Source organism: Parambassis ranga, chromosome 2, assembly GCF_900634625.1.
Source record: "Parambassis ranga chromosome 2, fParRan2.1, whole genome shotgun sequence".
Classification (NCBI taxonomy): Eukaryota; Metazoa; Chordata; class Actinopteri; family Ambassidae; genus Parambassis; species Parambassis ranga.
In genome coordinates, this window is record NC_041023.1 from 10,350,197 (window position 1) to 10,375,113 (window position 24,917).

At 42.2% G+C, this 24,917-nt stretch overlaps 3 protein-coding genes across 6 annotated transcripts; all 3 read right to left on the bottom strand.

Annotated features, from left to right (window-relative positions):
- Positions 1–2,764: 2,764 nt before the first annotated feature.
- Positions 2,765–4,710, bottom strand: LOC114432249 (uncharacterized). Its single transcript, XM_028400143.1, has 6 exons — positions 4,543–4,710; positions 3,733–3,889; positions 3,491–3,627; positions 3,288–3,413; positions 2,877–3,207; positions 2,765–2,772 (listed from the first exon to the last, which is right to left on the bottom strand). The coding sequence occupies exons 1-6, from the start codon at positions 4,603–4,605 to the stop codon at positions 2,765–2,767; spliced, it is 822 nt and encodes a 273-aa protein (XP_028255944.1). The 5' UTR covers positions 4,606–4,710.
- An 829-nt stretch (positions 4,711–5,539) lies between these two features.
- Positions 5,540–18,443, bottom strand: nup153 (nucleoporin 153). 2 transcript variants are annotated; one of them, XM_028398258.1, is made up of 22 exons: positions 18,315–18,443; positions 15,618–15,837; positions 15,207–15,482; positions 14,894–15,033; positions 13,948–14,076; positions 13,663–13,779; positions 13,530–13,571; positions 13,354–13,407; positions 12,630–12,770; positions 12,399–12,451; positions 11,597–11,732; positions 11,323–11,490; positions 11,110–11,208; positions 10,939–11,023; positions 10,527–10,628; positions 9,798–10,430; positions 9,469–9,645; positions 8,392–9,327; positions 7,899–8,306; positions 7,555–7,773; positions 7,299–7,479; positions 5,540–7,164 (listed from the first exon to the last, which is right to left on the bottom strand). In XM_028398258.1, exons 1-22 carry the CDS (start codon positions 18,441–18,443, stop codon positions 7,077–7,079), a joined length of 4,533 nt encoding a protein of 1,510 aa, XP_028254059.1. In that variant the 3' UTR covers positions 5,540–7,076. The 2 variants fall into 2 exon arrangements, with proteins under 2 accessions (XP_028254059.1, XP_028254064.1); XM_028398263.1 differs by having other exon boundaries at positions 15,618–15,840; positions 18,315–18,433.
- An 887-nt stretch (positions 18,444–19,330) lies between these two features.
- On the bottom strand, positions 19,331–24,863 carry LOC114432545 (phosphatidylserine synthase 1-like). Of its 3 annotated transcripts, none has more exons than XM_028400611.1 (14): positions 24,829–24,863; positions 24,551–24,749; positions 24,373–24,464; positions 23,696–23,740; positions 23,485–23,609; positions 23,160–23,318; positions 22,548–22,699; positions 22,187–22,328; positions 21,982–22,094; positions 21,700–21,765; positions 21,136–21,235; positions 20,844–20,903; positions 20,613–20,691; positions 19,331–20,525 (listed from the first exon to the last, which is right to left on the bottom strand). In XM_028400611.1, the coding sequence occupies exons 2-14, from the start codon at positions 24,727–24,729 to the stop codon at positions 20,428–20,430; spliced, it is 1,410 nt and encodes a 469-aa protein (XP_028256412.1). In that variant the 5' UTR covers positions 24,730–24,749; positions 24,829–24,863; the 3' UTR covers positions 19,331–20,427. The 3 variants fall into 3 exon arrangements, with proteins under 3 accessions (XP_028256412.1, XP_028256414.1, XP_028256411.1); XM_028400613.1 differs by having other exon boundaries at positions 24,842–24,861; XM_028400610.1 differs by having other exon boundaries at positions 24,551–24,835.
- Positions 24,864–24,917: the final 54 nt, after the last annotated feature.

The following is a 24,917-nucleotide window of genomic DNA, read 5'->3' on the forward strand; positions in this document are numbered from 1 at the left end:
TGCCATGTGTCCTGCCCATGGAATTGAATGTCCTAACTCCATTACTCTCTGTCTGAACTGCTGTGGCAACACTAAGGCCTCAACATTGCCTTTACACTGGTAGAGAATACCCCCTTTTACACTATAGGTGGCATCTTCTAAACAGCCTGGGTTGCCCTGTTTAACCCCCTCAACTTCAGTGACTTTCTGAAACCACGGCTGTAAAGTAGGGTCTTGCTTCTGCAATGTACCAACATCTGCTGGAAGATCTACATCTAGTGGTTGACTTGGCTTAGAAATGTCCTCTATACCCTTTTCATATGTGCCGCTCCATTTTTCTCTTCTTCTCTGTGCTTTTGACTTGGGGACCCGAAGTTTCCGTGTCTCTATCTCCTCCCCACAAAATGGCAGCTCCCTAAACAAATCTTCAGAAGCCTGCGCCCTAGTGGTTACCATAACACATGGGTTAGCTGTAGCTGTGTTTGTGTGTAACATTACCGGACCAGCTGCACAAGCAGATCCCATGCCCTCATATTCCAAGCTTCCTAGTTTCTCACTAGTCCCTAACCTTAGCTGGATAGGTTTATCATTGTCTATCTGCTGCAACAAATCCAAAAGAATGGGAACATCATTACCCAAAATGACCGCATATGGCAGTTTTGGAGCTAAAGCTACTGGCAAAAGGAAAGTCTGCCCCCCTGCCGTCAAATAGACATCAGCTGTCGGATACAAATGCTCATCCCCATGTACACAACCTATCTTGGTCTTCTCATCACTCCACTTATTCCTTGGCACTAGTGTGGACAGTACCATTGTTTGAAACCCCCCTGAGTCTAAAAGAGCCATTTCTTGCTGACCATTCACAAGAACTGGTGTGGTGTGAGCTATCTTTTTGACTGCTGGCAGTGTAGCCGGCCTTGGGACTGAACAAAAGAGGGACGGCTTAGTTTGGTTTGTAAGAGGACAAACATACTGAGTATGACCTACACCATTACACAGGTAACATCTTAACTCCTGCTTGGAGGCTTTAAAAGGAGTACTTTTAGCAGCCATTGGCTTATTGTTACTACTTGATGTAAACTGCCTCCCACCAGAAAAAACCCTAGCCTGTGTCTGACCATAGCCCCGATCACCCCCATTGGACTTACTCTTCTGGGCAAAGCTGTTGTCTCGACCAAAGGTGGTGTGTCTAGTTCCTCTTCTGGCAGCAGTGAAAACTTCAGCCAGCTCAGCTGCTTTCTCTGCAGTGTGAGGGTCATGTTCCCGGATCCAAACCTCCAACTCGGGATGCATCATCCTGAGGAACTGTTCCAGAATCATCTTCTCTGACAGCTCTTTCACTGTAGATTTCTCTGGCTTGACCCACTTAGAGAACAAGTCCTTTAGGCGAACATACAGCTCCCGAGGGGTCTCTCCTTGAAGAATTTCCAGGGAACGAAATCTTCGGCGGTAAGTCTCTGCTGTAATTTCATATTTTGCCAATATTGCTGCTTTCACTCTTTCATAATCTTCAGAATCTGCCATGTCCATGAGTACATAAGCACTACGTGCTTTACCTGTCAGCAGAGGGACCAAACGAACAGCCCACTCATCTCTTGGCCACCGACAAACTTGGGCCATTCTTTCAAATGTTGTTAAAAAATGTTCAATATCGTCCTCAGGAGAAAGCGGAAGCAGCTTTGGTTCTCTGCGAGCCGTTGTTTCTCTCTCAGGTCTGATGTTCATCTGGCTTGGCCCCTCGCCTGGTTCCTCCGTTTCACCATCTTCATCCACCATTCCCTCACGTGTGTAGTCTTCTTTCATTTCACGCAACTCCATTTGCATCTGATGGAACTGCTGCTGCATACTCTTCCATCTTTGTTCTTGGCGGGAAAAGTCCTTCTCCATCTGTTGGTCTCGCGCTGCTTGAGACCGAACAAGAGATTTAACCATGCCTGCCAGCTCGTCCAACTTTTCACCTTGGGTGGCCGACGCCATGGCCCCCTGCTCAGTGGGTGCACCTTTGCCCTCACTTTGTTCTTCTTGTTGGTCATTCTTTTTTCCACCTCTTGTCATTTTCCTCCTGATTATGTAGGCCCCAGCTTCTGACACCACTTGTTAGGATGACCGTGTAGCGGCTTGACTTTCCAAGTAGAAGGCTTGAGACATTGGTGGAAGTTAAGTCTAATAAGATATTTATTTCGGCATGTACGGTACAACATCAATCAATTGACCCACATGCTGGGACCCACAGGCAGCATGTGGTCCCAACAGCACACAAAGAAGCCCTCATGAATACAAAATGGCCGCCTTAAATAGTTGACACCACACCTGGAGTCCTCTCCCATTCCCAGATGGGTGATCTCATTCTCCTTCCATTTTACCTTCACCCCACCATACACCTTACCCCAAACACAAAGCAATATATATTTACAATACATAAATGGAATTATTTTTATTAGTTTAAAAGCTAGTTTAAAACTCATCACTGTAATTGTCCCTCAATCAAACACTACAATCCCCCTGCACCTATTTCCTCAATGGACTGGCCCGGAACTATAAATAGCTGCCTGTTCCAAGAGGGACTCTTTTGACCGTCACCCCTGGCCACAACAAAAGGTAAGAGCTCACACATTAGCACTTAAACAATCATTAAAACACACAATCCAATCATTGTACTGCTAATTTAACAATCTATTTCTTTGTGTTTTGCAGATAATGCTTCCACCCAAATCCCACCAGCAAACGCTAAACAACAATAAACAAGTACTCTATGTTGCTGTGTGCTGTGATTTTATTTTATCACTCATCCCACTGCCACAAACAAAAACCATACTCCCTACAAGGGTTAAAGGTGAACCAAAGAGGAATAACTGCTAACAAACACTGATAACGGTAATGAAGAGGCCATTCATTACAGTCCTCCACGTGCTGAAAACTGGAGTCACTCTCCAGCTCCCCTGAGGCTGTGAGGAGCTGCCCTGCTGCAAGCTCCTCCACTTGGGTCGATTCATCTGCACCTTCCCCTCTGTTACTTTTTTCCCTGCCGTCACCTCCAGCCATTCTCACCCACTCTCCTTCCTCACCAGCTTTGCAAACAATCTGTCTGTCAGGACTGACAGGTAACTGCAGCGGCACCACAGGGGTAATGGTTGCATCTTCATCCTCCTCAGTGGTGCAGACAGGAGCGGGGCCACGAATACGTGCAGACTTGACTCTTAAACGTGTTTTGAGCGTATCTTCCTTTGACTGAAAAATCAAGCACGTGAGAGAGAAGACATTAGAAGAAGTATGACAGAGCAGGTGGTTAGTATACACACACACACTACCTTGCGTCTCTCATGAGCGAGCCTCATCTTCTCATCAATCTGTTCTCTGCTGCGGGGAGCTTTTTTGACACTCAGAGACTTAAGTCTGGCAGGGTACCTTCGCCGGAACCCTTCACTGTCATCCAGCTGACACACACACACAATGTTACATATTTTATCATAGCATTGATAATGTGAATGAAGCATGCTAACAAGGTGCCCACCATGATGATGTAGGCCTCTCCTGCGCCACTGCCGGCCTCTCTCTGCCCTTCTGGGATGATTCCCTGCTGACGCAGTTCCTCCAGAATCTCTCTAGCCTTTGGACGGTTCTGTTCTGTGCTGTTTTGCAGCAGCTGACCTGGAGCAGCAGACAGAACATAAACACATTTTAAGACACAGGTTTTCTCTCTCCAGCCTGTGTGGAGCACATCCTCACTGTGCTGTGTTTCTTTGTTCCCCTCACTTTCTGTGACGCTCACTGATGTTAGAGGAGGAAGGTTACTGGGCACTGTGTCGGGTAAGTTGGGGATCTCTGTGTTCTCCATCACCACCCCGCTGTCCGCAGTGCCCTTCGACACAGCAGAGTCCCTACGACCGCTGAGTTTAGTTGTAGTTTCCTCCTGGCAGCACACACACACACACATTATCACAATTTGACAGCATCCTGAATCCCAGACGTGACGTTGTCATGGTGACATCATCATTGTGTTGACATATTGTCATGACTACAGTAACTCAGCACCAACAATGATACACTACAAAGAGATTGAAGTAAATTTTGCCAATTTTTGCTGGTGTAAATGTAGAACCAGAGAAAATCTGTCACTCTTCAGAGGACAGGTATAATTTATATTTAACTAAATCTAACACTAAATTCATTTGTAGTTTTTTTAATTCAGTTAGTCTACAAACATTTTAAGGTTTATTATTAAGTATTAAATTGTTTAATTCAACTTATCCTTTTGTCATGTTTTAAAACATAAATATTAGCACTATGATTTGATCATTTTAAGGGCCATTTATTCACATTTATGTTCCATCCTTTTAAAAACTTAGACTATGTGTGCCGAATTTGCAAAGCCTAAAAAAGGACACATTTTCTGTATATTTCGATATATTCGATTGATTTTATTGATAGTGTTGTATGAGTTAGCAGAAGTTTCTCACTTAGAGTTGCTAGTTTTGGTTAATAATGAATGAGAATCAGCAGCTAAATCATTGGTAGGATACAGTACGTAAATCTCTGTAACACGTCTCCACACACCGAGCCTACCTCCTGCACCTCCGCGCCTACCAGCGGCTCAACCGCCGTGTGCGTCGAGTTTAGGCATCCCATCTTCACCTCACAGCAGCGGTATGAGGTGAGCCCATAAAAAGTCCTCAAACATGCAGTGTAATTAGATTTCTTTCCAAGTGCCTGTTGACCGTGCAGCCCAGCATTCCTTCACTACTCGGACTGTTGTTCGTCTCCATGGACCCGCCTCGTTGCTAAGGGCGCCGTTGCCACAATAAATCTGACGCCGGTTAAAGAGGTGACACCCGGAAGAAGCTCATGGTGTCACTGAGGGCGCCACATGTCACACTAGTGGTCACATTGGTCCACCTTATCAGAGAGCCCTGCTTTTCTGTGTCCTGTCCCCCCAGTCACAAAAACTGCTTTCCCATTTTTGTGCATTAAAAAAACCCTCCTAGCAGTAGGTGTCAAAGCTGCACCAGTGGCCTGTGCTAATGTAGGAGGGGGTGCAATCTGCAGATCTAAAACCAGACCTGCCAAATCATCAAATAATCGACTGAAGACAATCCGCCCAAAACTGCAGTGTAGTTCCTACAAACAGTGAGATCAGACTCTAGACTCTTGAATAAGGGTTACACATGAGAAACAGCACAGCTGACAGTAGCAGTCCCCTGTAATGAGGGCTGCAGTGTCCTGGGGAGGTAGACAACTGATGCATGGCACTTCAGCTCCACCTTCAGGGTGCACCAAGTCCTTCCTCCCTTACTTTTTTAAGCTAAATATGTCCCAACACATCATACCGTGTAAATGCCCGTTTCGAAAATACATTGTCAACTTTCTTATTTTGTTGGTTATGAGTCTTTGACAGGCAGAGGATACACACAGCTCATACTCCTCCTGCAGCCTTGACCAGGATCTACTCCTAATTATCATTGGTGTAAAAAAATAAAATAAAAACCTGCACTCACACAGGTAAGCGGAGAAGGGTGAAAACTTTCATTTTTTTGCCTCAATGATCAGCAAAATCCGAGGAGACTCATTTTTATAGTTTTATTGATGGTAATCACCCATGGTTTTAATTTTATCACTCATCCAGTAATAATCATGGCTTTAAAATTAAACTTACTTCCTTATCATCCAAAGTCGCCCATGTCCATTTAAACACACAATAGAAAAATATATACTTAATACTTTGTACAATACTGGTTTTGGTCCAAACAAAAGTGGATCAGAAAAGCCAATACACCTTTAGTCATTAAAGGCTCTCCAATTTGCATTTAAGCTCCTTTTAAATGGATTCGGGCAACTTTGAATATAGGAATTTACATAATAAATTCTAAAGACAAAAATTCTGAATGCAGAGTTTGTAACACAAAAAAAAAATTCAACTTCACAGATTAAAAAAAAATATCACTATTTACAGGTTTTTATAATAATATTCAAAGGCCAATTATAAGAGAGAGAGACAGATGAAGAGGGAGAGGCAGAGAGAGAAAGGGAGAGTATAAGGAATCAGGTGGAGGGAGGGATAAAGAGGGGGGAGGGGGTGGGGGAGCCACAAAAAGCTGAGTTGTGGAGCGAACCAGAGAGAACTCAAACATGTAACAAGAATCTTGAAACTATGCATTTACAAATTCCTAAAAGGAGTTGAACGAGGGCGCCAGCCTCCGGCCCGGTCCATCCTCCACAGTGCATGGATGCCTTTTCCCCTCTCCCAAACCCTGCCCTCCTTCCTTTCCTTCCTCCCCTGGTTGTTTTTAAACATTCATTTGCTTGCTCACCTGTGGCGACCCTTGCGAGCTGCCCAGGCGATAACTGTCATTTCAGTTTTCATACGCACAGACACGCAACCTCAGCATGTACAAAGAAACCAAACACACCTCAAGTCTGTACATTAGAGCAGGGGAAAAAACACAAGCACTCTGCATTCATCACAAAGATTACACACTCATCCCTGTACATACAGCACGCTGCACTGACACCGTGGCAACATCTCCAATGGCACCTCGAGTCCTGTAAAGTCTCAACAGTTGGCAGGATTACCGCTGGAGATTTACCGCACAGCTCTCACTACCTCTCTGTATATCACAGCTCATAACCTGAACAACCATACTAATTATTAAGTGTACACTCGCAACTCTTTAAATTTGACGTTTTTGCCTTTGTCTTTTTATTACAAAAAGTCATGCCTAAAGTCTAGCAGACATTTGCCGGTGTTGAAAATATAGATATGACCATCTTGCTTAGGTTTCCTGTTGAGCAAGGGACTCTTTGCTTGATTGTTGTTTTCTAAGTCAGTGTCAATGTTGGGTCAACAGTTTTTTAAGATGAAGTCCTGTGGAGCAGTCTCACACATTAACAACTTTGTCTAATTATGAAAACCTCCAAATAACTGGTGAAGCCTACAGTTAAAACCTGCCCACCCTTGCACCCGAAGTGGCCCGAGCCTCAGCCCTCTTGGTAAGTAATTTCAGTGTTTGTCCAGGTGAGACTTTCCAGGACTTCATTCAGCCTTCAGTGGGGATTCAGTCAAGTCAAAGTCAAGTCCAATGTCATACTGAGGCCATGGGGGTCTACTTTCTGCGCCGCACTGCTGTCTTGATCTTCCGCCCGGCAATTGCTTGTTGTCCAGCTGGAGAGGCAGTGAAGGACTTATTTGACCTAGAAAAAAAGCAGATTTCTCATTTAATGAAACAACAAACTGCGTAATACGTAATAGCATACAGATCTGATTACTGGTCCATCGATTAATATCAGACACCTATCACTTTTTGATTGGACAAAAAGCAACATACCCAATATTAAATGTTGGGGTTTGTGAAAAGCTGAAACCTCCGGGTGCTCCTGCCTGAGGTGCAATAGAGGGGTTGGCAGAGGGGGCAGGAGAGGCGGCTGATCCTGCTCCAAAAGTAAACACAGCCTGGGTGTTGTTCGTGGCTCCAAATGCACTGGCTCCACCAAACTGAAAGCCTCCACCTGATTAAAAAAGTTGCATTCAATTACTGAACTCTGCTGTACCTGAAAACAAGACAGGTGAGGAGAGTCACTCACCTGGTGTAGAGTTAGCAGCCGCCCCAAAAACAGGCGTGGAGTTGGCCTGTTGTCCAAAGACGGGGGCAGTGTTGGGTTTTGCTCCGAAGGATGGGGTCTGGGTGGGTGGGGCTGTGAAAGGGGATCCAAAGGAGGATCCGAATGAAGGAGTCTGGTTGGCGCCGAACCCGCCAGAAGGGGCTGAGCTGAAAGCAAATGGTGCAGGAGCTGCAGATGGAGCTGTTAAGAAAAAAAGACAGTGAACATTTTTAAACAAAGATGCTAAGTATTTTAAATCTGTTCATAAATATGTTTTTTTTTTAATAAAATCAGCAGACCGTGGAGTTGCCAGAGCAAACACAAACCTGATGAAGAGGCAGCAGAGGGTGCTGTTGCTCCAAAACTAAAAGAGGGTGGAGCAGCAGCAGCAGCAGGAGGAGCAGCATTAGTAGGAGCCCCAAAGATGAAGGGCTGAGATGGAGCTGGTGCAGGAGCAGAATTCAGAGGAGTCACCGAGGGGGCAGGAGGCTGGCTGTCCTGATTCTGGCCAAAGACGAAGGCTTTATTTGAAGCACTGTCACCAGAGTTTGCAGCAGGCTGACCAAATATGAAAGTGCTGGGAGCTGGAGGAGCTGGAGCCGGTGTTGCACTGCTGTTGGTGGTACCAAACAAACTGGGAGTCGCGGTGGAGGACGATGAGGTGGTGGAGGTGGTGGCATTGGTGGGATTATTGCCCATAAAAGAAAAAGCTGGTTTTGAAGCAGCAGCAGTATCTGTTCAGGGAGAGAGTGTGTTACAGAAATCTGTACAACTCATGTTAATCTTAAATAACATAACAGATAACAACAAATTAAATACCTGTAGCACTTTGTCCAAAAGTAAAGGAGGGCTTTGGAGGCTCTGGAGTAGATGTTTCGCTCTTGTCTGCTGGCTTGCCAAAAGTGAAAGCTGGAGGAGGTTGTTCTGTTGGCGCACTCGGCTTGTTAAAGGAAAAGCCTCCTGAAGCAGCTGGTGCAGGATCAGCATCCTTACTAGCAGCACCAAAGAGGAAAGTAGAGGGAGCTGGAGAGGCAGCTGCTTCCTTCTTTTCCTCTGGTTTTCCAAAAGTAAACGTGGGAGCAGCTGGCTCCTTAGCTGCCTGTAAGGATCCAAACGTAGAGCTCCCTTGTGGTGTAGTGGTTGCTAAACTTGGCTCACCCAGTCTCCCAAATACAGACCCAGTGGTGGTAGTTGTGGTGGTGGTTGAATTGGTGTTTGTTGATGTGGTGTCATTTGATAGTGCACTTTCACTCTTCTCTTGAGAAGAAAGAGGAGGAGTGAAAGTAACAGAGGATGCAGAGGTTGTGGTGATGTCCAATTTTTTGTCTTCAGATTTTGACAATCCAAAGCTGAAGCCACTCTTTGAAGAGTTACTTTCTGTGCTAGATGATCCAGTTCCAAATGCTGTCCCGCTGCTGGCTCCAAACTTAAACCCAGAAACTGCTGCAGGCTGGTCTGCTTTTTTATCATCACCAGAGGCAGCCCCGAATTTAAAGCCCTCAGATGAACTGCCAAATTTGAACCCTGATGGAGCAGCAGTGTCTTTAGAGGTGGCTTCAGATGAGGGGGTTCCAGATGGAAGTCCAAATTTAAATCCACCCGATGAAGAAGATGACGACGACTCAGGGAGCAAACCCCCAAACTTGAAACCTCCAGATCCAGATCCTGAAGTACTATCTGATGTGCCAAACTTAAAGTTAGTAGCGGAGGAACCTAAAGTTGCACCAGTTGAGGACCCAAAAGAAGAACCTAAAGCTGAAGAGGAACAAAAGACAAGAAATTGAGGAAGAGGGAGGAACCAGGTGCATCAACATATTGCCATTATGGTGCCCATGGTCACCACACTTTGTGAAATAGGGGGGGAAATATCAGAAAGCCTCAAAAACAGACAGTTACCTTTGGGTTCCAAGTTAGCTCCAGGCTTAGCTGCCTGACAGGCAACACACTGCATATCAGCAGCCTTATTCTGCACAAGACAGACGTCACACTCCCAGGCTCCCTCTGGCTTCTTGAACTTGTCTCCCAATCCAAACACTGGAGCAGTGCTGGCTAAAGAGGCTCCAGCTGAAGCTCCTGAGAGGCAGATGAAAAAGGAAAGATGTTTACCCCAAATATAATCTTTTAGTGAGTGGCACAGTACAGATATACAGACTGATAAGAATCACAAACCAGGGTTCAACAGTTTGTAAAATAGCAAACATCAATATAAGTCTCAACTTCGTTACCTGGTTTAGCACTTGTGCAGGCCACACACTTTGTGTCCTCTGCCTTGTTCTGTACTAAGCACGTATCACATTCCCAAGAACCTTCAGGTGTTTTAAACTTGTCTCCAAATCCTGTAGAAACGGGGGCTGTAGGTGCTGATACAGTCTTAACAGCCGAGAAGGCAGAAGGAAGAGTCAGTGAGGGTTTAAGTCCTGTCCCAGGTTTGGCTGTTTCACAGGCCACACACTTGACTGCTTCAGGTTTGTTTAGAACAAGACACGTGTCACAATCCCAGGTTCCTGCAGGTTTCGAAAACATTGTGCCAAATCCTGTTGTGGTAGAAGAGGCATTTGTGTTGCTGCTCTCCAACCCAACAGAGGGGGAGGGTGATGGTTTACTGTCCATAGGTTTTAATGAAGATTTGGGCTGTGGGGCCGTACAACAAACACACTTTGCATCTGATGGTTTGTTCTGAACCAGGCAGACATCGCAGGCCCAGCCTGGTGGGGCCTTGAACACACCACCAAACGCTGTTGAAGAAGAGAGAGAAGTGGCGGTTGTAAAGGGGGAGGAAGTGGTAGTGGATTGCGTAGACGTCTGCTGGGGAGTGGTGTCGGGCACTGTGGAAATCTGAGCAACAGGAGAGGCAAAGCCTAGAAAAGACATGCAACAATGAATTTCTAATCCGATTCTTGTAAATTGTATGACCATACAAAACAAGACAAAACAAAGGCCATATTGATTCTAACCAGGTGCTTTAAGAAGATCCAGCACGCTGCCCTGCTTCAGGACCTTGGCTGGTTTGAAAGGTCCATCAAAATCCTCTGTGCTTTTGCTTGCTGCAGGCTTCACTGTAAAAGAAAGACCGGTGTTTCTCATCAATTACCTAGACTGTGGCAGTCATGTCATGTAATTTATGCTGTCAGAGTTTTAAAATACACTGAAAGTATTTTTAGATTTCTATGGTGAACGTGAAAGATCTTTCTCTGCCCAGCCCCTCTTGGCACCAACATGCCTTCTGAAAAGCCTTTTCTCCCCAGCACACTTTAATCAACACCTGACTTATTTTGTCAGTAAAAATGGTCAAAATTTCACAGTCAAATGACTCTCACCAATATCTATTTAAAAAACCAAAAAGGCCAACCGTAACAAGACTTTTACCTGCAGCTGTTATGGGTGACGCCAGCTTTCCATTTGACATGGTGGGACCTAATTTTGCTACAGGTGCACTGAAAGTAAATCCAGCCTGCAAACAAATAAATTTAAATAGTTACCATTAATATAATAGTTGAAGCTGCTCTTTAAGAAGCGCTGGTGTGAAAAAGTACTTACAGAAGGGGAGAAGGAGGGTGGGCTAGCAGCAGTGGCTTTTACTATAGGAGAAGAAAATGTAAAGGGTACACAAGGGGGCGTTGAGGCCTTTGGTGGCTCCTGAAGAATGTATGAAAGAATAAAAGGAACAACATTAACAAATTATTACTTATCTTACTACAAGATGTCTATATAATTATAATAGAGTTGGACATTAGACAGTTTAAAACTGACCTTATTTGTGACTGTTTCCTTTGCAGGAGTTACAGCTGGTATTTTGGGGATGGAGCTAATGGAACTGGAAGTGGTGAGGGGTGGCATGGGAGTGGAGAAGCTGAAGGTGGGAAGGGCAGATGTGTTGATGGGAAGTGAAATGGATGGAAGGTCTGGTACTTCAGCCACCTAAAGTCGAAAAACAAGCACATTTATCACATTATGTATCAATTACAGTGATTGATTATCATACATAATATTAAAAGGATCCATTTCGCAAATACAAAGCTCTCACCTCATCGTCTTCTGGGCGTTTGGAGGAGGGCCGAGCACTGGTCCTCTCTCTCTTCATTTTGCCCCCTCCAGAGCTCACACTGCTGGCTGCCGGTGTGCTGGACAGAGGATAGGCTGGGCCACTGGAACCCATTGTGCTAAAAGGAAGAAGAACAAGCTTTTAATAAGTAGAAATTACCCTGTTTGAAAACAAGTCAAATAAAAAACCTACTGTCTAACCAAGCGGCAACCTTCGGGGCTCAAAGTGGAAGCCCATGCGGAAGTGTCAAAACTTGTAATTCACGCTGCAACAGCTGGGGGTTGGCTCCAAAAGCGAGTAATTTCCCATAGACTCCCATGTTAAAATGGCCGACTTCACAGCAGAAAAAAAAATGTTTACGGCCTGGTACAAAAAACCACTCTGGTCTCAGATGATAGGTTCTCTTCTAGTGTCAATTGTAGGGGGGGGTGAATTTTTTTACAACCCACTCGTTTCAATTGTATTCGGACTTAAAATTACGCATAATTATGGGCGTTGCCGCTTGAGTGACAGACAGTTGATGTATCACAGCGTGAGTTTCCTGCTCCCACGATCGCCCGCCCCCCTAAACCCCGCTCGTGCTCCCCCTCTTTGTCCATATTTGAGAGTTTTGGCGGACGTGACGCTGTCAACATGGCGGCGGTCATCACGTCCCGGAACCTCCCACCGAGCCTCAAAACGGCTCTTCAGAAACAAACGGGTGACGTCACGGAAGCTCTGTCCATAGTTTTTACTGTCAATGTGTCTAACACATAGCAAATCAATTAAAGTAAGTGTGTTTTACCTTTGAGATGGACCTGGGATTGCATCAGGTAATAGTGGTGATTGTCTTCTTGGCTATGGAAATAATGCAGAAATTGTTAGTTCACTATTGGGCAACATTTAACATAGGAGAGTCATCTTAAGATAAGATAAGATAATCCTTTATTAGTCCCCCACAGGAGAAATACACAGTGTTACAGCAGGTAGTGTAAAACAATAAATAAAACGTAATAAATAAAACACTTCTACTGACTGTCTCTTTAACGGTCCTGTCCAAGGTTCGGTTCAGTCCTCCGGGGGTCAAAGTAGGCCTGAAGGACACAGAGCGATTTCCTGACACAGAAGGTGCGACAGGAACTACTAGTTTCTGCACAGGTGGGAGGGCAGGGTCCATCTGAAATTAACAAAAAAATAAGAATGAACTATGGTGGCAGAGCTTCTGAACGTAAACAGAGGTCTGTTATTGGCTCAATAGAAGCAACCTTAAAAAAAATAATCACTAATGGACTTAACCCTGCCAGCATCAAGCACTCATGAAAGCTCTACTTAGATTGTGGGTTCTCTTGTTTTTCTCTTGCATGCCCAGCTGTCACAGCTGGGCATGCCTGCCAGTTATTTCAGAGGTCTAATCCAGGCATAATTTAACAATGGACTACATTTAACACGCTGCACATTAACACACTTTCATGTGCCAAATACATCAGGCAGTTTAGCTACATTTTGCTCCCAAGTGCGTATACACACATGTACAAGAGGGACAGACACAGACACAGAATGTTAAACAGCTGGACAGGACATGAAATGACAGGAAGACAAACCGCAACAAGTGCTGCTTGGTTTGTACAATGACAACACTGTTCACATCACCAAATACACTGGTCAATATTTCAGTTCTGCGTACATAAGCTTTAAGCGATTTGAGGACATGCAACATATGAATATAACTTGGTCACAAGAACACTAAAATCAGTACTCACCCGTTTCTTTTTGGATTGCATATGTGAACCATCAAGACTTATGCCATCTATTGACTGTAAAGAGAACTCATGTGAAAGATGTTTTTTTGGCACATTTGTAGACAGTAGTCTTTTATTATTTTTTGTGTGTTGTACTTTAAAATATGTCAATGCATTAGAGCATTAACATTACTTACTGGTGACAAGTTGGCTGAGGCTGCTGGGATTCTCCTAGCGTCCTGTAAGAGGACAAATATCAATCAATGATTTTCGGTACAAATATGAATTAGCATAGTTTCATGGGAAAATCTGGTATATGTGTGTACTCACAGCCAGTGGGCTCGACATGCGCTCCAGGGACTGCAGGACGCGTCTAGCTGTGGCGCTGGTCAGACCACAGGGCTGAGCACCGGCAGGCTTGGCCTTGATCTGTCTCCTTACTGGGGCCTACATATCAGATGAGCCAATTTAATCTTCAATTACCTGCATGCTAAGTCGCACTGACACTATAATATCAGTGTTGGAAAACAACTGCTTATCTACAAAAATCTCATGACACTAAAAGCATATGTTGGAGAAACAATTAAAGTCAATATTCGATCCTCAGGAGCTCACTTGGTATGGTGTTCCAGGACGAGTACGGGAGCTCCTGACTGAAGCTGCCCCACCATATGTGGTTTTCCCAGGATAGAAAGGTGAATCTCCAAGCTGGCTGGAGTTTAGCACTGTGCTGTGTAACGTTGCCTGAAAGAGAGGGGGATTTATTAAATTATGAGGAGTCCAATTTATTCTTCTTCTGTAGGTGTACAAATTATTTAAGACAATATGTCAATTTACACTCAACAAAAATATAAACGCAACACTTTTGTTTTTGCTCCCATGTTTCATGAGATGACTTGAAGATCTAAACTTCATTCCAGATACACAATATTACCATTCCTCTCAAACATTGTTCACAAATCTGTCTAAATGTGTGGTAGTGAGCACTTCTGCTTTGCTGAGATAATCCATCCCACCTCACAGGTGTGTCACATCAAGATGCTGATCTGACATCATGATTAGTGCACAGGTGTACCTTAAACTGCCCACAATAAAAGGCCACCCTGAAATGTGCAGTTTTGTCTCACAGCAACTGCCAAATTAATTTAGATTAATATTAATCTTAAAAGATCATAAATAAATTAATCTGTTGTGGGAACCCACACACGTTCGTCAAGCACAGACTATTAGGTGTCCCTCTAAATTTTTAACCCCTTCATTGGTAAAATCTAAGCGACACTGCACAGAAAAGTAGGTTTCTTATAATGAACTGAACTGACTTGTTCTACCTGGTAATCTGCAATCAAATGTACAACATCTGATCACACAAGTAACACTGAATAAAAACAAGACAATACATAGTCTGACTGTTCAGAGGTCCTGCAATAACACTATATTAATGACATGCAATAAATAATACAGCACTGTTATTAGCCATATGTAGTTGTACATGAGTTATCAACATTAAAATTATATCCAAAAGAATGAATTAAGTAGCACTGAGAGACAGGCAATTACTCACATTAGAGGAGGTTCCAAAGACAGACAAGTTGAAAGCAGGTTTTTTCAGACCGGACTGTGAAGGCTGTGGTCCAGAGTTTGTTCTGTCAGTCTCAGGGGACCAAAGCTGAGGCAGTGATGCCGTTTTAGAGGTGGGAACATCTGAAAAAGGAGACATTGTAATCATGTTAATTCACTGGTAGCTTCTATAGTGGTCACCTATTAGTATAGGTCTTATACAATTAACACGTGTTGTGTAACATGAGAAATATGTTAGCCATTAGCCTTTAAATGTACAACTTTGTTAGCAAAGACAATGGCTTTTGTTACTTTACCCTTATCAGATGCGCGAGAGGAGAATCCACTTGTGGTGGAGATGTTGTCATCTTCATGCTGTGAGAGGTTGTCTTTGATTTCTTTAACCAAAGAAAACCCTGTGGAAAAGGGTCCAGGAGCTGCGGAGGTTGAGGGAGGAGAAAAGAGGCTGCTGGATGTCCCCAGAGTTGGTGAGGATGCATCTAATGGAGTAAAGTGAAGGTGGGATCGACTAAGAGGCGGTCTTGAGAGTACATACTCCTGAAAGTTCAGAGATGCACGGCTGGTTGACGGCTCTGTGCAAGAGAAAAAGACCACTGGTAAAAATGATAGTACAGTTGATAAAACAAACAATCTGATAATATTTAATTCGAATGCAAAGGAGAGAAATTAAACTGCCAGAGGAGATAAGAAACCAAATGGCTTGTCACCTGTGTTACTGGTGCTTGGCTCTGGGGAGTCACGTCCATCAAGGGGAGGAGGTCCCTCTTCACTGCCATTAGGAGGAGGAGGTGGAGGCTGGCAGTTCTGGTCTGTCCTCTGTACAGCCTCCCCTCCTTCAGGAGCATCTCCATTCTTGAAGTATTTCTGCAGCCAGGAAGGAACGATGCTCTTTACTGTGTCTGTCACTCGACTGATGAGGCCTGTCTGCTGCTGATAAATATGAGAAGGGGAGAGGAAGTCATGAAGAGTGGGATGCAATGAGACGCAAACCTATACTGATAAAACAAAGAACATTCAACTCAAGACATTAGATGTTAAAATATCCCTTCAGGATTGGCACCAAATAAAATTCAGTACATGTAAAACCAAGACAAATAAAACAAATAAAAATAGTAGTTATATTTGTGATTCTCCAAAATAATAAACATAAACTCCACGTGATTAGTAAAATGCAGGATTTAACACAGAACCTTATTTCAAAAAGCGCTACAGCCACACTTGCAACGAGGGGCTATTCATATTCCCCAGTGCAAAACAAAATACAACCTCAGTATGACAGAAACTGGGTCAGGCACTGTGCATGCTTCCATGAAACACTGAGCCAGTGACACTGGTCTACACTGTACTGAAGTCTAATACTGGATGAACTCCAGTTAATAAGGATGGGTCTCATCTCCTATGCCCTGCGCAGACAGGATTCAACTAGATGAGCAATGATGCAATATATGTAAAATATTTGACAGGTTTGTGAAGACAGCTGTAAGTACTACTGTAAAGAGAAATACACCAATGTATTCATGTCATTTTGTTGACGCTGTGTACCCCATCGTAGCTTTCAAGACCTGATAAGAACCATGTGCACCTCTTGCTTCCTGCTAATCTATGATATACACCTGTGGGCCACACAGTACTTTACCCTATGTGGAAATACACACAATTAGTCAAGAACAAATGTAGAAGCCACAATCAGCTATAAGCTACAATCATAACAAATTAAGAGTTGTATCTATTCTATTGAACTGTAAAGCTCTAGTTTTTTGACCAAAGATGCCACTGAAGTTTAGCTTTTAAAAAATTAAAAACAAGAAAAAGGTTTTACTGTCACAATATGCAAATGATCACAGAAGTTCTGAGAGAATGAAGACAGGATTACTGCCAACACTGCATGTCAAATCGAACATTTTTATCTTTCCAGGCAGCAGTATTGTGAAAACTGTGCTGCTGAATTTTTAAACAACTGTAAATAAAATGAGAAGTAATATTGTTTTTTGTAGTCTGAACTTTATTGGAAACTCATTATTTGCTTTTTGTGCATAAAACATATATCCATGACTTGAAAGAGGCACTGTTTAGTTCATATCATAATCTATTAAAACAAAATCTTACAGTATACTCTAGGAATATGTGAATGATGTTAGTGTATTTGTTTGTTGCTGGCATGCACACACTCTCTTCTCATTACAAGGCCGTGTGCAACCGCATGTAAATATATTTTCATAGATAGTGAATGTGATAAATAGTAATGTGTGGTCTGTGAACATCACACATCACTGTGTGCATCACTGCTTAATGTAAGACCTGCATTAAAGTAGAAGGTTCTATTTTTTTTCCAAAATAGCTATTTAAAGGTGTTGGTCAAAATTTATTTTGGAGATGGATGTCAATTAAATCTGTACTGTACCGATAGTCAGATGTTTGTTTGTTTGTACCATTTCTCCAAATAGTGTACACTAGAATTATATCTATCTAATTGGTGACCACTTTTAGACACAACTACCTGCTATCTGAACAACAGGTAGACAGGTAAAAAAAACTCGCTTTAAGAACTGCGTGATAAATCAGTCTGAACCTATAATTAGGCTAACAAACTTACAAGAATTTACCAGAATGTTAAAAGAGATGGCTAAAAGAATCAAAACACGGGCCACATAAAAATACACTTATTGTCCACTGGTACTTTATGGAACATTTATAAAGTCATCAACAGTGATGTCCAAGCGGCAAGTGAATCTACTCAAGCAACCATGTGGGTCCCTGATCAGCCAACGCTTCCTGCGCAATTCAGCTGGCCGAGATTTGGCTAACGGTAGCTAACATCTAAATTGTTTCAGTTTTAGTCCAGCGACACAACATTAAAACGTGTCTGCATAAAAGACGACTACGTGTAGCTCATTGTAGATTAATTTATAAGCAAACGCCCATGTCACTTCTATCCACAACTGTGTGATGCCTAAAGAAGCCAAGACAACACAATGAGTTGCTCGCCGAATGCTAGCTTGGTAGCTTCGCAATAGCTACACTGGCTGATACCTAGAATTCCACTTCCTTGCTCTCCGTTAACTTCACTAACGGCGTGTAATTGGGAGCAGGAAATTGAGCTAACGTTAGCTTTGTGGCTTCTTGTACGTATACTGGGACTTCAACTATTATAGTTTAGCCACTCTAAATGACATGCTTAGCCGAGATTTGACCTGTCAAGTCCGCCTGATTTTGCTTAGCAAAGTTGCTAGCTCATTAGCTTTCCATGGACATGCTAGCAACGCGTGGAGGCCACGAGCGCTAACGGCAGGCCATAAAATGTCACCAACCAAACAATAACATAAGCTGAGGAATTGTAGCACAACAGTCACTGTAACGTCTACGACACTGGCTTTTAACGCACAAAAAACTTTCACTCGATTTACCTGTTTACTCTTGGCGTAAGGTTTAGAGGCGATATGATATCTCCTGCTTCTAATTTTCCCTCCACCCGTGGCCGCCATGGCTCTTTCGTCTGAGTGTCTATCGGTGTTTCGGCGCCGGATAGCTGTCATCCAGCACAGTGGCCACTCACAGAGGAACTCTGGGAAATGTAGTAGCTCAACTTAACAAAGGAGTAGGATTGACCTCTACTTTACCCCGCATGGTGCTAATATTAGGAGTATTTTAGGTCACAGATAATCCTTAAATAGCTAATATATGAGCAACAATCATAGTTTAGTCATTTTAATACAGCTTCATGAGAAAATGAATTAGCAGTTCTTAGATTAATTAGTCAGCCAGCCTGATTCCATCTTTTTAAATGTGAAAATTTCACATTTATTAGTTTGACTCCTGTTCTTCACCCTCTTTTTCTTCTATCTTATTCTTCCGTATGTTTTTTGGCGCAGCGTATCTTCAGCATACATTGACCGATTTCAGCCATTCAACTATCAAAATGTTCATCTCACAAAGGATATTCCGGGTCAACTTCAACATTTTTTCAAAAAATTATAATTTTTCAAATATTAAGCAATTTCTGTGTCATTTTTAACATGGGAGTCTATGAGAGAGCCCTTCATTTTAGTCTTAAAACGCTCATTAGATGCTGCTTTATCAAACTTGTATTCAGAATTTTCTAATTCTGAATCGTTTCCGCACGCCAGGCTCTCAAATTTGGAGTGGTTTTTGAGATCTTCTCTGCTGTTACCATGGTGACAAGCTGACACACAGAGGCATACAAAGCTCTGAATTGCTCTGATTCTCCAGCAATTCAGAGCAATCCTTCACATCAGCATTCAAAGCAATGCTTCAGCTGCAGCAATCAAACTTGCATTTTCTTCAGTAAAAGCCCTTTTCTAGGTTTTTTTTATTACGTTTTCTATAGTATCAGTATTTTTGAAACCAACATTATTGTGACACAGATAGATGTCTCCAGGACAATAAAATACCTTTGAAACGGTCCATGAAAAACTGTTTTATTTACACACGGTCATGTAATGATGTATACAAAAAACAAACACACCAACCCTTTAAATACATACACGAGTAACACCAAAGAAGTGTAACAGAGGTTAAATCACCACACTTTAAACATTTGATAATAAATACAGAACGATCTGCCCTCCAGTGCTGTGCATTTTCAAAGGGCTGGAATCAAGTTAGTGCAAAAGAAGTTTAGTTAATAACACAAACACTATATAAATAAACTACACACTCAACAACATTAAGAACAGCTTATGTGGCCCAGTCACATGCTGCATTATCAATGTCAAGCTTATCACTCTGGATCACTAAGAAACTTTCTTTGCATATGACTGACTATCCTGTGCTATATGTCGCAGTATTCTCTGGTTTGTACACTATACACATACAGTGCAGACAGAATCACATGCACAAGGCACTGTTGGTTTACTTGTTCTGCGTGGCTCTCATTTTAAAAAGACATTTTATTTTACCTAAAAAAAGGCCTTTTTAATTAAAGAAAAGCAGCGTTCTCTTCACCAGTAGTGCAAAAAGTGGTCAGTAATAGCAAATATCATGTAAACCCTAATACAATACATCAATAAGGTTAACAAGTAATCAATTCAAATGAATTCAAATGATCAAAAACACCAAATGCAGCAATAATAATAATAGTTTTTCTTGTAAAGCCCTTAACCTAATAATAAACCTAATTCAAAGACATAACAGTTAAAGAGTTTTTGTGCAAAGTGTCTCAAACTGACCTTACTTACCTACATAGGAAGCAACATTAATTCTCCTGTTAAACGGACTAGACAGGACCATTCTCTCTTTTCAGTGCATCATGATTTGGTCTGTTAAATATCTTTAACACCACAATAAATTCAGACCCCAGTCTTCAGGTCTATAAAGCTTTGGGGTTACGTTGTGTTTTGCCTATGACGTTTAGAACTGGAAAAATTTTGTTGTGATTTTTGGAAAAAGCTTTTTTTTTGCATTTTGGATTCAATAAAATATTAATGCAATGTTAAAGTATTAAGTAAATAACCATATGCTGTCTTCTTTAGAATGCATCATTCTCTCGGTGTCAGCAGTTTACTGTCTCTTTCCTCCGTGGCCGTTCATAAATTTGTTTCTCCCTGAAGCTCTCTTTCTTTTCGTAGGTTGTGAAGTTCTCAGGGAATTGCTCTGAGCTGGGGAGCAGGAAGACATGAAATAAAGCTGTTTAGAATGGAGTTTTATGAAGAGTTGTCACCAGTCTGCCTTGTTATGAGACTGACCTGCAACACCATCTGGGATGAAACCACATGAGTCAACAACACTGCTGTCATTTAGGTCCTCACTCTGCACAGAAATGTTCTGTCAAGAAGGGAGATCAACAGTTAATAAGCTGCACAACATTCAGTAAAAACCACCAACCCTAACTTTACCCTTCACTTTAGGAGTCGAGGTATTGCACATAATGGGTTACTGTCACAAAAGGTATGAAAAGGTTTGAAGCAGCATCTCACCTTCATTTTATATTGCTCATACCACACCATTCCATACAAACACAGAAGTGTGATGAGTGCCTGATGATGAAAAAAAGATAAGTCCAGAACAGGATTTAAAAGTCTGTTTAACTGTTAAAAACATATAGCATAAAACCAGAAAAGCAACTTCTGCTCCATGAGTACCCAGGAATTAATTTGTGGCAGAGATGTATAATGTGCATAGCAAGGAGCAATCAGATCTGTTACCATTTTTACACAGAAAATACATGTGCATAACAGGAATGTATTTGTTGTGGATTGACACACTTACCAGACAGAGCAGCCACAGAAGGACAAAGCGAATTTGTGTCTTGGAAAACAAGTCATGGCCGAATTTCATACAAACAAGAGCCTCCAGGAAAGCAATGGCTCTAAAAAGAAATGCAGGAATAGATCCATACTGTTTGATTTGAACATTTTATCAACAAACTCCTCTATTTAACAATGCCCCCTCTCTTGGTAAAGCCTTTCCTTTGCAATATAGCTTCTCTGTGTATGTAAAGTACTGCAGCTGCATTTCTAAAGGTTACACTGCAGGGATAAACGTCATGCAAGAGAACCGTCTCAATGTTATTTTGAGCTGACAGAAAGTGCTCAACTCGTTGCTATAGCAACTACAGCAGACTGGGGTGTCAGCAGCTTTGTGTGTGAGATGAGGTCAATAACTACATCCTGTTATTAATTTTAATTGACTAGAAACTAGACTATTATGTGAATCAGTCTAACTATGGCGGCTGTTAAAAACTGGGAGGACATTCAGAAAAAAGTTATTAGTTTGTTTTCTAGATCTGTTTATGTGATTTTGTTGTGATAAGAAAAACTAAAATATACATACCCAAACACCCAACACTGCGTGCCAACTCGTTTACACTGAGTGTCTGTCAGGTATGCATAATATTGCCTGAAATAAGAATAAATATAACTGTTACCACCAATGCAAGCATTAAAGGTCACCACAAAGACAAAGCATTTGAAACAACCCACCTCATTTTTACACCAGAGTATTATTTCAACAATTTTTAGGTACTACTACTACCTATTCCTAAAAGTACGTAGTATATCATAGTTACTGCTCCTCACAGGTTGCTCCAATGTGAACTTGAAATCCTGAACATACCGCACTGTGGGTGCAGTGATGATTCCGACAAGCAGGACCCGACACCAGCTAAAAGGATGTGAGGCCTGGAAGATGAAGATGTGCTTGAGGAAGAATGTGTTCAATTCTGTCAGCTGTGGAAATAAAGGAAAAACACGTTGAAGACTCTTTTTGATGGATGTTCTATTATTGTCTTGTTATTTGTCTCAGTCAAAGCAAACACTACCTGCCAGAGGATCATGAAAAGATAGATGCCTGCTAGCCTCTGGAAGGAGGACTTTGGATCAAACCAGCGCACATACGTCCAGCTGGCTGGTGTGAACTGAAGCACAGCTCGCTTTATCTTTCCTGTGGTGGTATGGATTTCCCTAAACAGAGAAAGTACTGTAATCATAAGGATACAGTCACATATCATACATATCAACAGGCATACATCCCTGCCTCACACAAACAGGGACCGTCATCATTAGGGTTGCTAGTTCCACATGTTTTCTGGCACTTTTGAACGTTTCAGAGATATCATCTGATTTTAAAGTTTGACATTTCAAAGTAAAGGAAAAAAAGAGTAAAAGAAATGCCCCACTGACTTGATGCTGGCCCAACGATATGTCCTCATCTCCAGAAAGCGGCAGAGTGTCATACCAAGCCAGATGCCAACTCCATTACACAAAAGTATGTCCAGTATCACCTGATCCCACCAGCACTCAGCAAAGTTTGGCAGAAGGTGCATGAAAAGCAGCTTTGAAAAAAGTGAAAAAATATGTATTTATGAGTAAAAATAGACAAAACAAAAGCAGTAAAAGGTCAGCATAGTTGAAACACTTTGTTTGAGCACAAGCTCTGTGACACAGTCCATTTAGTGATGTGTAAATCTGGTATTAGGCTAAATCCTATAATCTAATCTCTAGAGTCAACAGTAGGCCTGGTTCATGGCAGACACTTTGACTTGTCACATCAGGGAAAGCACAGTGACTCAGAGAGCAATGACAGTCATCACCACATACATAACAATAAACCCCTCTTCTAAGAGGTCAACTGTCACTTAAACTGTGGTTAAATATTCAAAAATGCATCTTATGCCTTTTTCCTAATATTTTTCCTTGACCTCAGTGGAAGGAAGTTTGAAGGCTGGAGCACTGCAAATGTTAATGATGGCAGACCAAGACTGAAATCATCCTACATATACACATGGCTGATACCTCTGTGAGTTCCCAGGTGATGCTGATGGTCCAACACAGGCCGTAGCTGCGGATTAAAAGAGCCTTCATGACCCACCCTGCAAAGTGGGCAAATGCAAAGATGTCGAAGTGGCTCAGGATGCGTTCCCACGTTATCACTGTACAATTTACAGCATATTCCTGCAAGATGGTAACCAAAAGTAAACAAGAACATTATCCAGATATTACTATTATTGTTAACAGACATTTTCATGTAATGAGATTATTTTACAGTTAAGTTACAGTTTTGTTTTGTTTGGCTGTGAAAGCTTTACATCCCTCTGCTGAAGTGTAAAACTATCCATACCATGATATCAGCTTCCCGTTTGGCATAGCGTAGATTTGGGTCCAGCCAATACATGAGAGTCTTCACCTGGTCCCAGTTAAGAAAAATGAGGAAGACCAGAAACAAGAAGTAGATCACACTGAGACCTACAACAAGGTAGGCCAAAGTGAGTGAAGATAAAGACAAGTAAAAACCGCTTCCAAGGAGAAAGGGTACTGCTTTAAGCACTCACCAAACACCATTCGCCATATTGCAGGGTGTGGCCTGGTGAAGGGTCCTGAGGAAGAAAACATCTTAAGTCAAAAGGAAATAAGCAAACTACTGTCAAGATTTTTAAATCACTTGATTGGATCCATCACAAATAATAACTCTCAAAACATGTACGACACACACACATTACATACGAGTAAACACATTTTTAAGGAGAGCCTCAAACACACAAATAACAGATAAACAGATAAAAAATTTAAAAAAAAAAACAAACAATATAGCTGCAAGCAAAGCACTGCCGAGCAATGAGCTCCCTTCCTGTTTGGTGGCTTCACCATAAAACTTGAGTAAAATATGTGGCCTGTAAAAAACTAGTTTCAGTTTTGACAGAATGCAACATGGCGGCCAAATTATTATGCTGACATGAAAGGTTGGGAGGAGGAAAAGGGGACTATGAACAGTATGATGAGAACTTGGAATTCAGTTTTAACCCAAACACATCATGAGAAATAAGCCAAAACACAGTTTTCAATCTAAATATAGCACCACCTAGTGGTCAAAGTGTACCAGATTTGTTGTGGCCCACAGTTGTGTGGTGTCTAATAAAAGTAAACAACTGATATGATGAACAACACTGACTGAGTCAGAACTTAATCACACTTAATTTAGTGAAGGATTGTGTGTAGTTACATAGCATACCATTAGGAAAGGCCAGGACGCTGATGACCAAGAAGAAGGAGACAACCACCAACAGACCGACTCGCAGGTTGTTGTCCGACTGCTGGTCGTTTCTGTCCGAATACATATTTTCACGTGTTAACAAAGGAAACCCCTCACAAAAAAGTAATAGTAACGAACACAAAACTATTTCATTTACCTGGTGAAGGCAAAGTACATGAGGCTGAGCACAGTGACGGTGAGCAGAGTGATAGTGTGGGGCTTGTAGAATAAATCAATACAGATATCCTCCACTTGTTGCTCGTTTATCATTCGGAAATGTAACTTATAGTTGGCGTCATCCCTCCGCGGTGCTGGAACACGAGCAGCCCCTGCCATGATGCTGCTGTGTGCTGCTTCTGTCAAAAAAAAAAAAATACTGCTGAAAATGTACAATAAAAGTACACGTAAAAGGTCTTAAATCTAAAAGACAACAACTTTATGTGCGGACCAGTCGGACAGCAGGAACAGGAACTTTGACGGTGGGCGGAACCACTAAGATTCAGGGGGGTGTTTTAATACTAACA